Source organism: Anticarsia gemmatalis, chromosome 14, assembly GCF_050436995.1.
Source record: "Anticarsia gemmatalis isolate Benzon Research Colony breed Stoneville strain chromosome 14, ilAntGemm2 primary, whole genome shotgun sequence".
NCBI classification, from domain to species: domain Eukaryota; kingdom Metazoa; phylum Arthropoda; class Insecta; order Lepidoptera; family Erebidae; genus Anticarsia; species Anticarsia gemmatalis.
In genome coordinates, this window is record NC_134758.1 from 11,044,476 (window position 1) to 11,057,966 (window position 13,491).

Consider the following 13,491-nt stretch of genomic DNA (forward strand, 5'->3'; position numbering starts at 1 on the left):
TACTCAGAGGCCTCCGTGTCTCACGCCGCTACCTTTGCGTCGGGACGTCGTGAATTCCATTCCCACACGAAACAATTATTTGTACGATCCACAAATAACTGTTTCGGTAGTACTTTTTGTATGTTTGTAAAAGTCGCCGCGACCCAAGAACAATAAATTGTTGATGCGGGAGTTGTCTTTTAATGTACCCACTATAGTAGTATAGTAGTACAATATGCTATAATAGTTCCAAAGGTATATTCCCGGTGTCCACCCCCTGCTTGTCCACCCCGGGTGGACAGAGACACAAATCTTTTAAAAAGTTCTCGGTGTCCACCCCTGGGGGACAGTGAGAATTAATATAAAATTATTCCCGCTGGCCACCCCGGGTGGACAAAGACACGAGTTTCATATTACTACTCTCGATGTTCACCGCCGGTGGACAAAGCCAATGCTAAAATAAACATTCTCAATGTCCACGCTTGCTGGAATTGGGTGTAAATAATTATAACAAAATTAATGAAGTAAGTATATACCTAACATCTTTTACTTTTGCAATCTACACAAATAATTATCACAATAGGTACTTATTAATCAAAGTCACAGACTTTACATCCTCATCCTTTCTAGAAATAAATCAATATTGAAGTCCCCATTGACAAGTCCCATTCGCATGTCGTGAATAAAATGATCACTTAAAATATTTTTTTTTACGTTTATTGTTATAACTTATACCTTGGTTTAATGAGTGCCGCAACTTAGGGTCAATCAACATTATATGGGAAAACACACAATAGATAGTGTACCTACTTCTATTTAGCCTAGAGATGTTGATAATATGATTAAACTATATACCTACTTCATTAATTTTGTTATAATTATTTACACCCAATTCCAGCAAGCGTGGGCATTGAGAATGTTTATTTAGCAGTCCACCGGCGGTGAAAATCGAGAGTAGTAATATGAAACTCGTGTCTTTGTCCGGGGTGGCCAGCGGGAATAATTTTATATTAATTCTCACTGTCCCCCAGGGGTGGACACCGAGAACTTTTTAAAAGATTTGTGTCTCTGTCCACCCGGGGTGGACAAGCAGGGGGTGGACACCGGGAATATACCGTTCCAAAGACAAGCGTGATGTTATGTTGTACACATTATAGCTGTTACCATGGCATTGTAACTAGGACGTTAACGACTTGTGCGTTTCGCTTTCACTGCAACGCGAACGTCTATTGTGAAGTATTCGTTACTACAAGTGGTATTTGTATTGATACGATTGTTCAATCGACTGTCTTGGAAACAGTACTTAGTTTGTGTTGAATTTATTGATTGGTTCTTAGTAGAGCAGTTCTAAGATAATTATTTTGCAAGGTAATAGGAATTATGATTACCTTGTGTCAAATCTGATAGAATGTGTCGTACATTTTGCCATGGTCTCGGGTCCAAAATATAGACAGGCCCTATAACATATCAGAGTTATTGAATCAGATCATTTAATTTTCCCTCGTTCTTTAGCAATAAAGGGGACGTTGAAAATACAAACATGGCATTTCGTACCCATTTCTCCTTCTGAGAGGAGACATGATTCTCACCGAGAAATTTCGACTTCTATGCGTAGCGATGAAAACTAAGATTTGTATTCTTTTACACAGTTCCTACGTCAATTTTATACTGTTGAGCCCAGATTCCCTTCCTATAATCAATATTATGAAATGGTCTCGAATTTAATACTCAATGATTTCCTCCTATAAAATCTACCAGACGTGATTAGCTGACGGCCATATATTTAACGACCATCGTCATTGTTATTTAGAACCACCATCAGCAGTGTAATGGCTGCCATCACCATAAGAAGGAACACCATATTGGTCGTTAAAACTTTCCATGGTGTTCTATTTGTTTGATGACCTGATGGTTAGCACGGAAAACCTTAGTTCACTAACAGTTTCAGTACATGTCTATGAGACAATAGAATATTTTAGCCCTATGACATTTGTATTGGCTGGCTGATACCTTGCAGTTGAAGACAGAAATCGGTACCATTTTATGGTATGCTCAGTCTATCAATATCAAATCATTTATTATAATATGTCAAATGCTGACACTTATGATAGTCAATGATATAGAGAGTGAATGTACCACAAGTTCGGAAGGTAGAGCCAATGAGAAGAGCTGGCATGAAACTTCTAGCTAGCTACTCTTTTTAATCGTGAATCTATAAAGCATTGATGATGTGAGGAGCTGCTACTGCACTATAGGGAACATCTCCTTTATAATCGAGGGTCCAATCGAAAATCCTCAAAAGAAAGGTGGTAAATGCTATCCTATAGTAAAAGCGTTAATCAGCAACAGTTATTGTGTAACAAAATAACACCAACTGTATTGAGAATTTACATAACATAACAGCACAATGTAAGCAGTTACATTTCTAGCGTACTTCTAGCACGCAATAGAATCGAAAAAACACGCATTAATTAATTACGCAAAGTAATTGATTGTTATTCAAATAAATCCCATTATGTTATTGTATGTAGGACTCATTGATAAACAGATCTAAATAAATGTAAGCGAAGGTCGTTTTTATCGAAGAAGATTGATGGACACTATCGATAAAAGATAGTAGAAATTTCTACACACTGCCTTTGTGTTTGATTTTAAAACGCAAATAACTTATCAGCTACTCTTACAATGATATCAGTTCTTGTTATCTTAATAGAAACTTGTTTTTATCTGGTATAGGGCAGTAAACTTTTGCCGCCATGTGTCTTGGTCCGGAGCCAAGTGTATCTTGAATATTGTACAATTTTTAACCATTCGTTTGTTCGAATACCAAGTAAGAACTGCTGGATTTTGTAGGGATTTATTCTGATTGAAAGATTAAAGCTAGTGGTTTAATCAAATACGGTTTTATGGTTTCAGAGATATAGATATTGCAGCAATATCAACAGATATTAAGACGGGTTGCCAGCGTTGGCTAGTGTTTATTATTTACAAAACTACACAATGCGTGTGAGATCTCTTCGTTTTGTGATCTTCATTGTGTCCCCAACGAAGGACATTGTATCAATGACCGCAGCATCTTTAATTTGTCGCCGCTTCGATTCTCGCCGGTCATGTCGACTGTCATTTGTTCTTATTTAGAAAGAAAAACAACATTCTTGTTTTGGTATTAAGGCCATAAATTGTTTTTATTGAATGCATGATTTAGCTTTATGTATTGTTTACGATTGTGAATATTTGAGATAGATTTTTACATAGCAGTGTTTTTTCTTCAAGCCACTTGACATTGGATGAATCTTGTGCCCCAATTCTCAATTCAAGCAAAACTGTGTCGAAACCGTTAATAATTTAATCGGAAGTCAATTGATGGAATTTGAAAACAATGGATTGAAATGAAGACTTACAGAATCTAACGAACATTCTCAAATTTTGTGAAAAAAAAATTGCATTCAGGCAGTTATTTATAACATGACGTCGTTTTAAAACGGCCTGAAATGTCCGATTTTTAAATCCAATGTTGTCAGTCAACAAATTTAGCATATTTACTGATGTCATGGCTAGTAACATATTAATCGTCTACAGTCCAGATGTTCGATACTGTAACTGAAACCATTTTTATGTGTAACCATCCAAAGACTTCCAAAAATATGCGAAGAACACATGCAAATACTTTTGTTGCCTTATTTTTTATATGAGTAGTACTTTGCATTTACCCTGCAGATATAATTAGAATTTTCTATGCAGTGGTTTTTCTCTACGTTCAATAAAATTTCGTTGACAAAAATCAACATAAAAAACATTTTATATCTTATCGATGCAATCCAATAATTCACAGTTAACTGCTGCATCTGACGTTATAAAATCTATAAAGTAACGAATGGTTGTTAGTTATAGAGCTATTGGCAGTCAAAGCGTATTGTCTGCACACATATAAAACTAAAGTTAATGGCCGCTGGGAAAGTTCATCCCGATTTATTATTCTATTCGAACAATTTGCTGAAAAATACGTTTTTAAGGAAACATGTAAACATCGTCGCCGATGCCAGAAATATACCGGCGAGGTTCAAGCTCATAAAATGTTTATTTTACTTCAAGGAATATTTACATTTCGTCAGCAGTTTCATTACATGCAGTAACGTCTAAATATATCTTAGAATATCAAACGAATATCGTCACCTTCGATGTTAGATATTGATGTTATATTGAAAATGTAACGCTTATTTTATATTTTACGACTAGAGCGAATAGTAACGCTATGTACTTCTATAGCGGCTCCCAAGCTTGGCTATCATGTTAGTATCCATTTGTTGGCAAGAATAAAGGTCTTCAGGATAGCTTTAGCCGTAGGTATACCTAAGTACTTATTAATATAGTTTCTGTGAGTACGCATGCTTCTGCTAGGTCACCATATTGCGTGATAATTGGATCAGTAGCATACAAACAATGATGCATTATAATGCTTATCACAGCAGGATATCCTTGATATATTGTATCGTTGAAGCTAATGATAATAACTTTCTACAGCTTCAAACAACTTCTTTAATAATGATGATAGTATGAACCATGTACATTCTGCTCAATATAATTTATCTTAGTTATTCTCTCCTACTTCTGAAAAAATAGAGAAAGAATAACGGGCCCGTCTCTTTTTCGTCTATTACTATACTAACCTATTTTGTTGTTTCCATGCAAGTTTTATTAGTTTGCGAAGCCAATGTTTACACATTTTTTTCATACTGACATTCATACGGGTAATTGGCCTATTTGGAACACACTCATTTGTGTCGTCCGTGCCGTCTCCAAGGCCAGCACCGCTTGTTTATCTTAACACAATCGATCAATCTTTCTGTTTCACTTTTATGTTTATCCTGAGTCTCACTCTAATTCCTTCAAACCGAATGAAATAGAATCATCACCTGCAAATACTTGGAAAATGTCATATTTCAACTGAAATAAAAACTTGGAAGTCATACATTTCAGTGTTTAGGGCGTCGCGTGGCTGCTACAAATAGCACGAATTTGTTTCAAATGCAAATACTTGAAAATTGTTGTTTAATTCGCCGTCGGTGGTGGTGTTAATTTACAAAGGCATTGTACCTGTCGTGATTCCGTGCTTAGCAAATAACACTAAAACATAATTGTACACATTTAGTTGCTACCACCGCACCACTTTATAATCTTTACGAATGCTAATGAGATTGACGTGTTCCACTTTTCCATATTTCTTTACATAAAACTTGGGAATGTATGTGCCGCACGCAAATATCAAACGGTTATAATAACTTTTGTAATTTCTAGGAAAATCGTGCTAAACTTTCTTTCCTTCGTGTGGTCGATTTGACTGATTAGCTAAACGACCGCCGCCTAATGGTCTACACCGAAAATATTGCTTGTTGCGTGAAATAAAAGCGTGTAGGAAACACTGGCAACTACTTTATACCTAAATAAATTTTCCTCAAAAGTTACCGGTTGATATAGTTGGTAAAACCTAAACATTTTGGCATTCAAGATTAAACTGTTCTGCGAATACGTCGACTGTTATTTAGGCGCACGCACTGGCGCCGTGCGCATTACCAACGATGACAGATGGGCTCGTCAATTCACAATCTAGGCAAGACAGCTGAAAAATAAAACTATCTATTTCCTGCAGTTACTGATCAGCAGTGACTAATGCCTGAAAGGCAACCGCAAAATAGCTTATTTTACTACGGGCCCAACATTCTAATTGTCATTAATGCCGCTATGTAGAGTTTTTATTTTAAGATAACTCCCGCTCTATGAATTGCTCCTGTGTCGCGGGGACTTTTATAAACATACAAACAACGGACACTAACCCACTACCTCCCGACGTAATGGTAGTGGCGTGACGACCACCTTTTAACCTCTGCGCCACAGAGGCCGTCGATTATCTCAGTGATAAACTGTCTCCTCGCATAACAACACCCCACTCAAATATTCTACTATTAAGTGCAATATCTTACTGATCTACGAACGTTTCGAAATAAAACGCAAACAGAATGAAGATCACACAGAAAAAACACATGTAATCGTTAGTGAGATATAATCTTCAATCAGTCTAAGATAAGATCGTAACAAGTGTTATCGCGTCGACTGTCACCGTGACTTGTGACGGCTAAGTTCGAGGTAAAGCGGAACTTTTGACGTTGTAACACTTGTTACAGATAGTACTTTGACACTTTTGGTACGACAACTGTTTAATTCTCGGAGCTGGTTGCATTTTGAGAGCGGCTTCGAATTGTAATGCTTCGCTGTTTCATTAACAGACTAAGTAGGATAAAAGAGTTTTTGATCAATATATTCTCCGCTGATATGCCTAAGTTCTTCAAAAAGTAAAACCCTTGTGACTTATGTATACAATACCTGTTTGCTCAAGAAGGTCGTCCAAGACGGGTACCTCATTCAATAATTTAATTCAAACTGTCAAAAAACAGGCAAGACATCCGTAAACTGATGTAAATTACTAATCTTTATCGTTACTCCGTTCCAGTCCACTGCCATACACTTCACTAACAGCACATTACGGAGACCGTTCTTCGTGGTGGAGATCTCTTCATTTGGATACTATTACTATTCTTCAATACTCATCCAGTTTTCTCTCTCCCCAGGTAAGCGACGTAGGTGGTTGCGGGTACCACTTGGCGACGATGCTGGGCCTGCTGCCGGCGCAGGTGATCAACGTGTACCTGGGCTCCACGCTGCGGTCCATGCACGACGTGCTGCACGAGTCGCATCTCACTGGATACGTCGTATTCGCCTTCCAGGTAACATACACTTATTTATTAGGCTAAATGCAAGTGGACATTTATCCAGCGATATTAAGAAAAGTCCGAGAATAGCTGAAAATACTCAAGTTTTTTTCGTACACTGACGTCAGCAGGCGCCAATAATTACAATTTGTAATGAATAAGAATAAAAAAAAGCTTTTTTTATTTTTTTTTGCAAGCAAGGGTAAAATTGTTCATTTTTTTCGGAAACCAGAAATCTATATAGTCTAGGAGTCTTGGGATAGTTTCCCAATAAGTATAAAAAGGTTTCAGATAACCTATCTGCTGAATAAAGAGAAAGCAAATGTATGAAAACAACTTTCAAAATTCCATCTGATAAGCTATCTGGTAGATATTTATAAAAGTATAACCAGGACTTATTTTTCTTAAATATGCACTTGCCCAAGATGTAAGGAATATACTCCGCACTCCGGAAGATAAACTACTAATAGCATCTACCTTCGGCCGATGCAAATGACACATAGTTGAAATTTTCCTTATAGTGTCGTAACTTAATGGCATCAAGTGACCTCAAGTTACGTACGTGACCCTACGTCTAGTTGCACCTGATTAGGGTTGACACTATAAGCGTAATTGTCTTGGGAAAAATTGTATTAGGAAGTCTCTTCTCTTACGAGTTCAGAGGTCGATCGGCCGGTTGTCTAGTTCTTGTAGTTTTGAAAGTTTAGAAACTTGTGTTAGAGTAACAGGTTAATGAAATCACGGTCACAAAGGAAATTGCATTTTTCCTAAGATAAGTTGGTTGTAACAGTGCAAAACTGCTTTACTAGTCCGCTCAAAGAATACTCCAAAAGCAAGTGTAGAGTGCGTGAGAGGGATCCAAAATTTTCGAAATAAAAGAATTGTTCGGACTTTTACCATTGAGAGTTGGTAAATCTTAGGTATTACCGGAAAATCTTAGGATTTACCACAGTCCGGGCTTTTATAGTAACATACATATATATAAACTGTGAAATTTGTCTTTAGGCTCGTGATATCAGGCAACCCTACTAAGTCTAAGAGGTAGGTACAGGCATTACATTATCATTTCTTACGATCAGTATCCTTGATAACTACTTTTGGTGGCATTATTTATTGAAACTTCCTTGTTTGTACAGTCGCAAGACTACAAGACTAATGCTTGAGGGGATTTCTCCATACCTAAGTTACCTTAATGGAGAATGGAGATAATCACGATATTTTGAAAGGGATTATTTATAGTATAACGCTTTAGTCTTTTCAAAATAACGTCTTTGTTGCAAACTTATGTTATTTTTCAAAGGTGACCATAAAAAATCCTTAATTAGAGCTGTCGTCGAGCCCAGGGCGATTTCCTCTTTGATTTCTTTAGGCCCAAATCCAGAATTCAAATCGTCCAACTCAACACCAAATCGGCGCAATACGGAACGATGAGTGGTAGATGGGGCAGGTGGGGGTCTGCCACGTTAGTCTATGTTAATTAAATTAATCGTGACTAATGACAATAGCACCATGTTCTAGTCAAGTAGAACAAAATCAATAGTTAGCCTACAATTACAGTCTCCAAACAAGATCGTTATGCAGTTAAACGTAGTAGTTAAATTGACTAATTGCAAACGATCCACGTTTGTCGCCACACGTTCATTAACGTCTTTCATTGTAATGGACCTACTGTTGTTGCGTACATTAAGTTTGGCCTTAGACCTTAGAGACGGTGGTCAACCTATAGTGTCAGAGTCGTTCAAGCTGCCCGAAAGGCCTTTGACATGGCTTAACGAATGTTGCATGTTATCTTAATAGACAACAACCGGGACTGACTATTTACGCGCACTCCGCAGCACGGAGACGCTCGGTTCAAATACTACTATGCGGTCACCCATTTGTGGAATCACCGCGCCAACGGTTGCTTAACCCACTGATCGTTTACCGACCGGTGAGCGCACTGACTGGCTGGCTTTAGGTACTGAAAAGGATCTTGCCAAAAACAATCATGTGTTCGCATTCGCAAGTCTATATTCTATGACAAGGACTTCCCCTCGGTTTCTCAGTACATTTAGCGGTAGTTTATCTATTCAATAGCGTTTTTTTATATATAAGTCTAGCGGACCCGACAGATGTTGTCCTGTCTACACGTCTTTCATTTGAAAATTTTAAACTTTTTTAATAATCTAAACCATTCTCAGATCCCCTTGAACACACACAAAAAATTTCATCAAAATCGGTCCAGTTGTTTAAGAGAAGTTCAGTGACATACACACTTACAGAAGAATTATATATATAAAGATAATTATACGACATAAAGATATCAGAAACCGGGGGTACGTCAACTAACGGTTCTATACCATAATACTTGTGTTTATAAAATCTGTTTTATATCATACTTGTGCAATATGCAGTCTTGTACAAGGAAAATAGGTAGTTTCGAAATCCTTACGAGTATATTAATTATAATTATTATCAGTAATCCACTTGACAAAGTGATTGTATCAGTCTCTACATAATAATACGATTACAATATTGTACTTTAAACACGCTATCAAGTGTTCTAGAAAATTATAACAAACAAACAACGTTCTGGAGAAAATTTGAACAATCCATATTTTTTTCATAGCCTACGTTAGTCTATCCCACTACTGACCAAAAGTCTATTCGATAGACTCCCAGATTCCTTTCATCCTTGTCATCCTTCTAGGAAGGTGTCTGGAGAAGACTTTTTTTTCTTACCCTTTTGGGCGTCCACTGCTGAGCAAAGGCTTCCCCCTTTTTCTTCTAAATACCCTGTCAGCGGTAACCTCTGGTACATCTTTCCGACCAGTAATTCCCGGTACAGGTCGTCCCGCCATTTCCATTTAAGAAATTCTTTATGACATTTTAATATCTAAAGCAAGAGCTGTTTCAAAACATATAAAGGAATCCATATCTTTTCTAATTCCACGAAGACGATCCTAATGATACATTTTCGATGTCTAGCTAATATAATAAAGTATTTCTTGGTATTCGTGTTAGATTAAATATGATAACACACTCGAACTACTTATTATTGATCGGAAACGACACTTTACCTGAATTGCTCTGTCTTTGCGTGCAAGTAATTCTATGTTTCAAGTCTAAGAACAACTCCTTAGCTATTGAGATGACTGGGCTTATTATGAGGAGAGGCCTGCCTTATGCTTTTAAAAGTGTTTTGTTTTGCTGTCCAGTCAGGCTTATATACTTTATGCTGTTGAATTTTAGTGACGTTGAGGACTCATTTCCTTTAGTTGTAAATGATTTAAAATCCCTGTTTATGTAACCTGAAATAGTAAGATTTTGGATTGCAAATTGGGTTGGACGTTTTCTGGAATTTCCAAAATGAATAGATTAAAAATCTATTCATTTTGAAGATTTTCAGTTTTAATCATATTTTGATAATAATTATAGTCTTTTTAGACTCAAAAATTCTAGATCTATCATCAGTTTGAAAAGGGTAAATCGTAATAGCTTGTGAATTGTACCTTTAATGCAAAAGTTACCAGACCTCAATAGTAGAGAGCTTACTACCAGAAAGAACGTTATCCATATTACTTAATGACAGGTACAAAATTAATTCTCGCCTTCATTAGTGCTACACCAGCTTAGCTTAGCTTTCTAATCTAAAATACAATTATCTTCACAAGGTAGGTATATTGCCATTGCATCAACCACTTACAAGATAATAAGTGTGTGTCAGTTGCCGCTCCTACATTTTCTATTGAACTGGGCTTGGCAACACCATAAAGATATCGTTCAGTTTTCCATTATTAAAAATCCATTAAGTATGAGTAAAAACATTTTGTAGAGAGAACTCACCACTCAGTAATTATTAATTTTAATTTGAAGTAGTCTCCCACTCTGCTTGATCTAAAATTGCAACTTACCGGTTCTAGCCAGTGGTATTTTAAGGATTTTCATAGAAACGTGTTGTCAAAATAAGTCATCTTATGACATCTTGTTGTAGCTGCTCTGAATCAATTAGCTTATAGAGTAGACCTATTTTTTACTGACACATGACAAGTACGAGGTAAGCTATTCGTGTCTTTACATTTTTTTGGAGAAAGCAGTTGACTTGCACTTCCGTAAAAAGTATAAATAGTAGTACATCTTTGGCCAATGTTTAGTCACGTGAGAAGGAGTATCGTTATATTTTTTCCTGCCGTTTTAGTTTTATCCTTACTTGTTCTTTGTACCGAGTACTTCCTATCCCGTTACTTTTATGAGTCAGTCAATCACACATATTGCACTTATAAACTGCAATAAACCGGTTTTTTACCTGTTAGTTAATAAAAATCTCAGTCTCATACGTCATATTGTTTCTGAGAAGTATACCATTCTCTGCTCTGTTGAATGAGCAATATCTTATTTGTTAATATCGAATTGTTCAGTTTAAAGACCCGGGTGTATTTTAATGGAGGGTCTAGACACGGATCTAAAAGCAGCTATGATTTATTTGTAGGTATTCCCAACGTTAGTTTTTTCTGTGTTGTGTAGACGGTCAACAAACTTCCATACATATTGAAGTAGGTTGTTGTGTATTACTTGTAAAAGACATAAGACATTTCTTTTGAACTGTTTAGTTCTACTAATCACTTGACCTCAGGTAGGTTCCCGAATGGGGAAATATGATTTTTTATTAGATTGTTGTTAATTATGGTGCAGTAATCAACTCGTCCCCTAATTTATACACAAGACCTGATTGTATTACGTCTCTAAATCTATTTAGACAAGGCGTGATCTTATTTAAAAAACCTTACAATCTTTGCAAACCTGACTGGTTATAACAGCTTCTGATCTTTTCCCTTTTACTTTTAAACGTTTTTCCCCTCATTCTCTCACGTCAATGCGAACACATATACACTAAAACGAGGTCTAGGTTAACACTGTGAGAATTGAACCGCGCCTGCATTATTGTAACCGGCTAACTGCTAATGACCATACTACTGTGGTTTTACAATGCTGTGAAGTTAGTGCTTGGATAGTTTCCTATTTTGTTGTAATGAGAAGTTTGTGAAATAAATAATCATAAATTTAAAATAGCGAATTCTTATAAAATTCTTGCATAAAAAAAATCTTTCCATAACCAATGGGAGCGGCGAGGTAGGATGTTTATTTGATTGCTCGATAATTTTTATTTAAAGTTAATGATTTAATGGATTGCATATGTGTATATTTTTGTCAATGTTCTAACTGGCATGGTTTCAGTATGCTGTATCCTTTATGTTCTTCGACTAGTTTTATCATTTAGGTGTGTTTTTAATTAGTTCATACTATTATTATCTGTTTGTTCGTTTAAATATTACTCTTCAAAGATAATCATTGTAACTGAAAATAAGACTTTTTCTTTCCTTCTACAATTTTCTACCAATGAAAAGGAGCAATTTGTAAAGGGGCATTCCCACCTGTTCTGTATCAACACAATCTAGTTAAAATGAAAATGAAAATAATTTTATTGTTGGCAATAAACAAATATAAACAATAAAAAAAAGAACAATATGTGCACGTATTGCCAACAATGAGGCCCTACTTCAGCTATATGCTGCAATACCACGAAGATATTGCAGCGCTGGTTTTCAATGAGAGCCTCATTTTGAGCGATACTGTTACTTATCTAGGTTACTACAGCAAGTATTAGGTCTTACTTAATATTAATAATAATTAATAATTGATACAATGATAATTTAATAAAATAAATATATTTATATTAATAATACTTTATAGGCAATTTATAGGCATGATTTAATAATAAAATCTATGATTGAAATTACTAGTTAATCTAGATCAAACAATACTTATCTTTTACAGACTATTATCAGCCAGTAATATAAACATAGATAAGCAAGGAGTCTTAACCACAAAGATATTATCTGTAATGATCCTCTAGTTGGTTTGTGGTTAACTGTAATTGCTGATAACTCAGTCTGGTAATCTTAAGTAAAGTTAGGAGTTCCGTGTGTTAAAGACACATTTGCTTTTACTTTTCCTTGTATAACCAGGGCTAGAAATCTTTTGCATGTAATTTTGCGATCACTCTACTGATGATGTTGGTTTGATATTTCAAAGGTTACAACTATGGAGTTAACTATAATCAAAATTCTACGGTTGTCTGCAAAATACCAAATATGGATCTTTTAATAAGATAATATAGTGCTCGGTAGAATACAACGGCAATTAAGTATTAATTGCCGTTAGTACTCTACCTCTTTTGGAGCTTAAAATAACGCTAAGGTATGCAAATAAAAATTCTAAGAAGTCATACAGGCTTTAAAACCGGTATGAAATACGTTGTGCCTGTTAGAAAATAACTTGCAGGCATCTGATCGTCTGACAAGGTAATCTGGTATCTAATTTATCTTAGAGCACAACATGAAGTAAAAGGAAACACATGTTTATATAACACTAGATCCCGTCCGCATCTTGTCTATCGTGAAGGTTTTTCTAGAGTGAAAAGTATCCTATGTTAATCTAGGTATATCAAATTTCATTAAAATTCGTTCTGTAGTTTTTTTCGCGAAAGAGTCACAAACATAAGTATATATGTATCCATCCCTGCACACTTTCGCATTTATAATATTAGTAGGACTTTAAGGGCCTATCATCCTGAAAAGAAGCACACCAGAAGTATAAAAACGTTTCAAATAAACAAATACGAAAACATGAGAAAAACTGCAACCATCTCGAGGAAAAAGAATTAATAAATTAGCATTACCTATCACTAGTAAATAAAAAATAGTCAACT

The 13,491-nt window shown here is 35.8% G+C and overlaps 1 protein-coding gene across 1 annotated transcript in view; it reads left to right on the forward strand.

Moving 5' to 3' along the window:
* Positions 1-13,491, forward strand: part of LOC142978183 (transmembrane protein 64) — a 43,205-nt gene that overhangs the window by 10,703 nt on the left and 19,011 nt on the right. Inside the window, exon 2 of the mRNA XM_076122513.1 lies at positions 6,603-6,758. Coding sequence (XP_075978628.1) covers positions 6,603-6,758 — 156 coding nt within the window. The remainder of the gene's footprint in view (positions 1-6,602; positions 6,759-13,491) is intronic.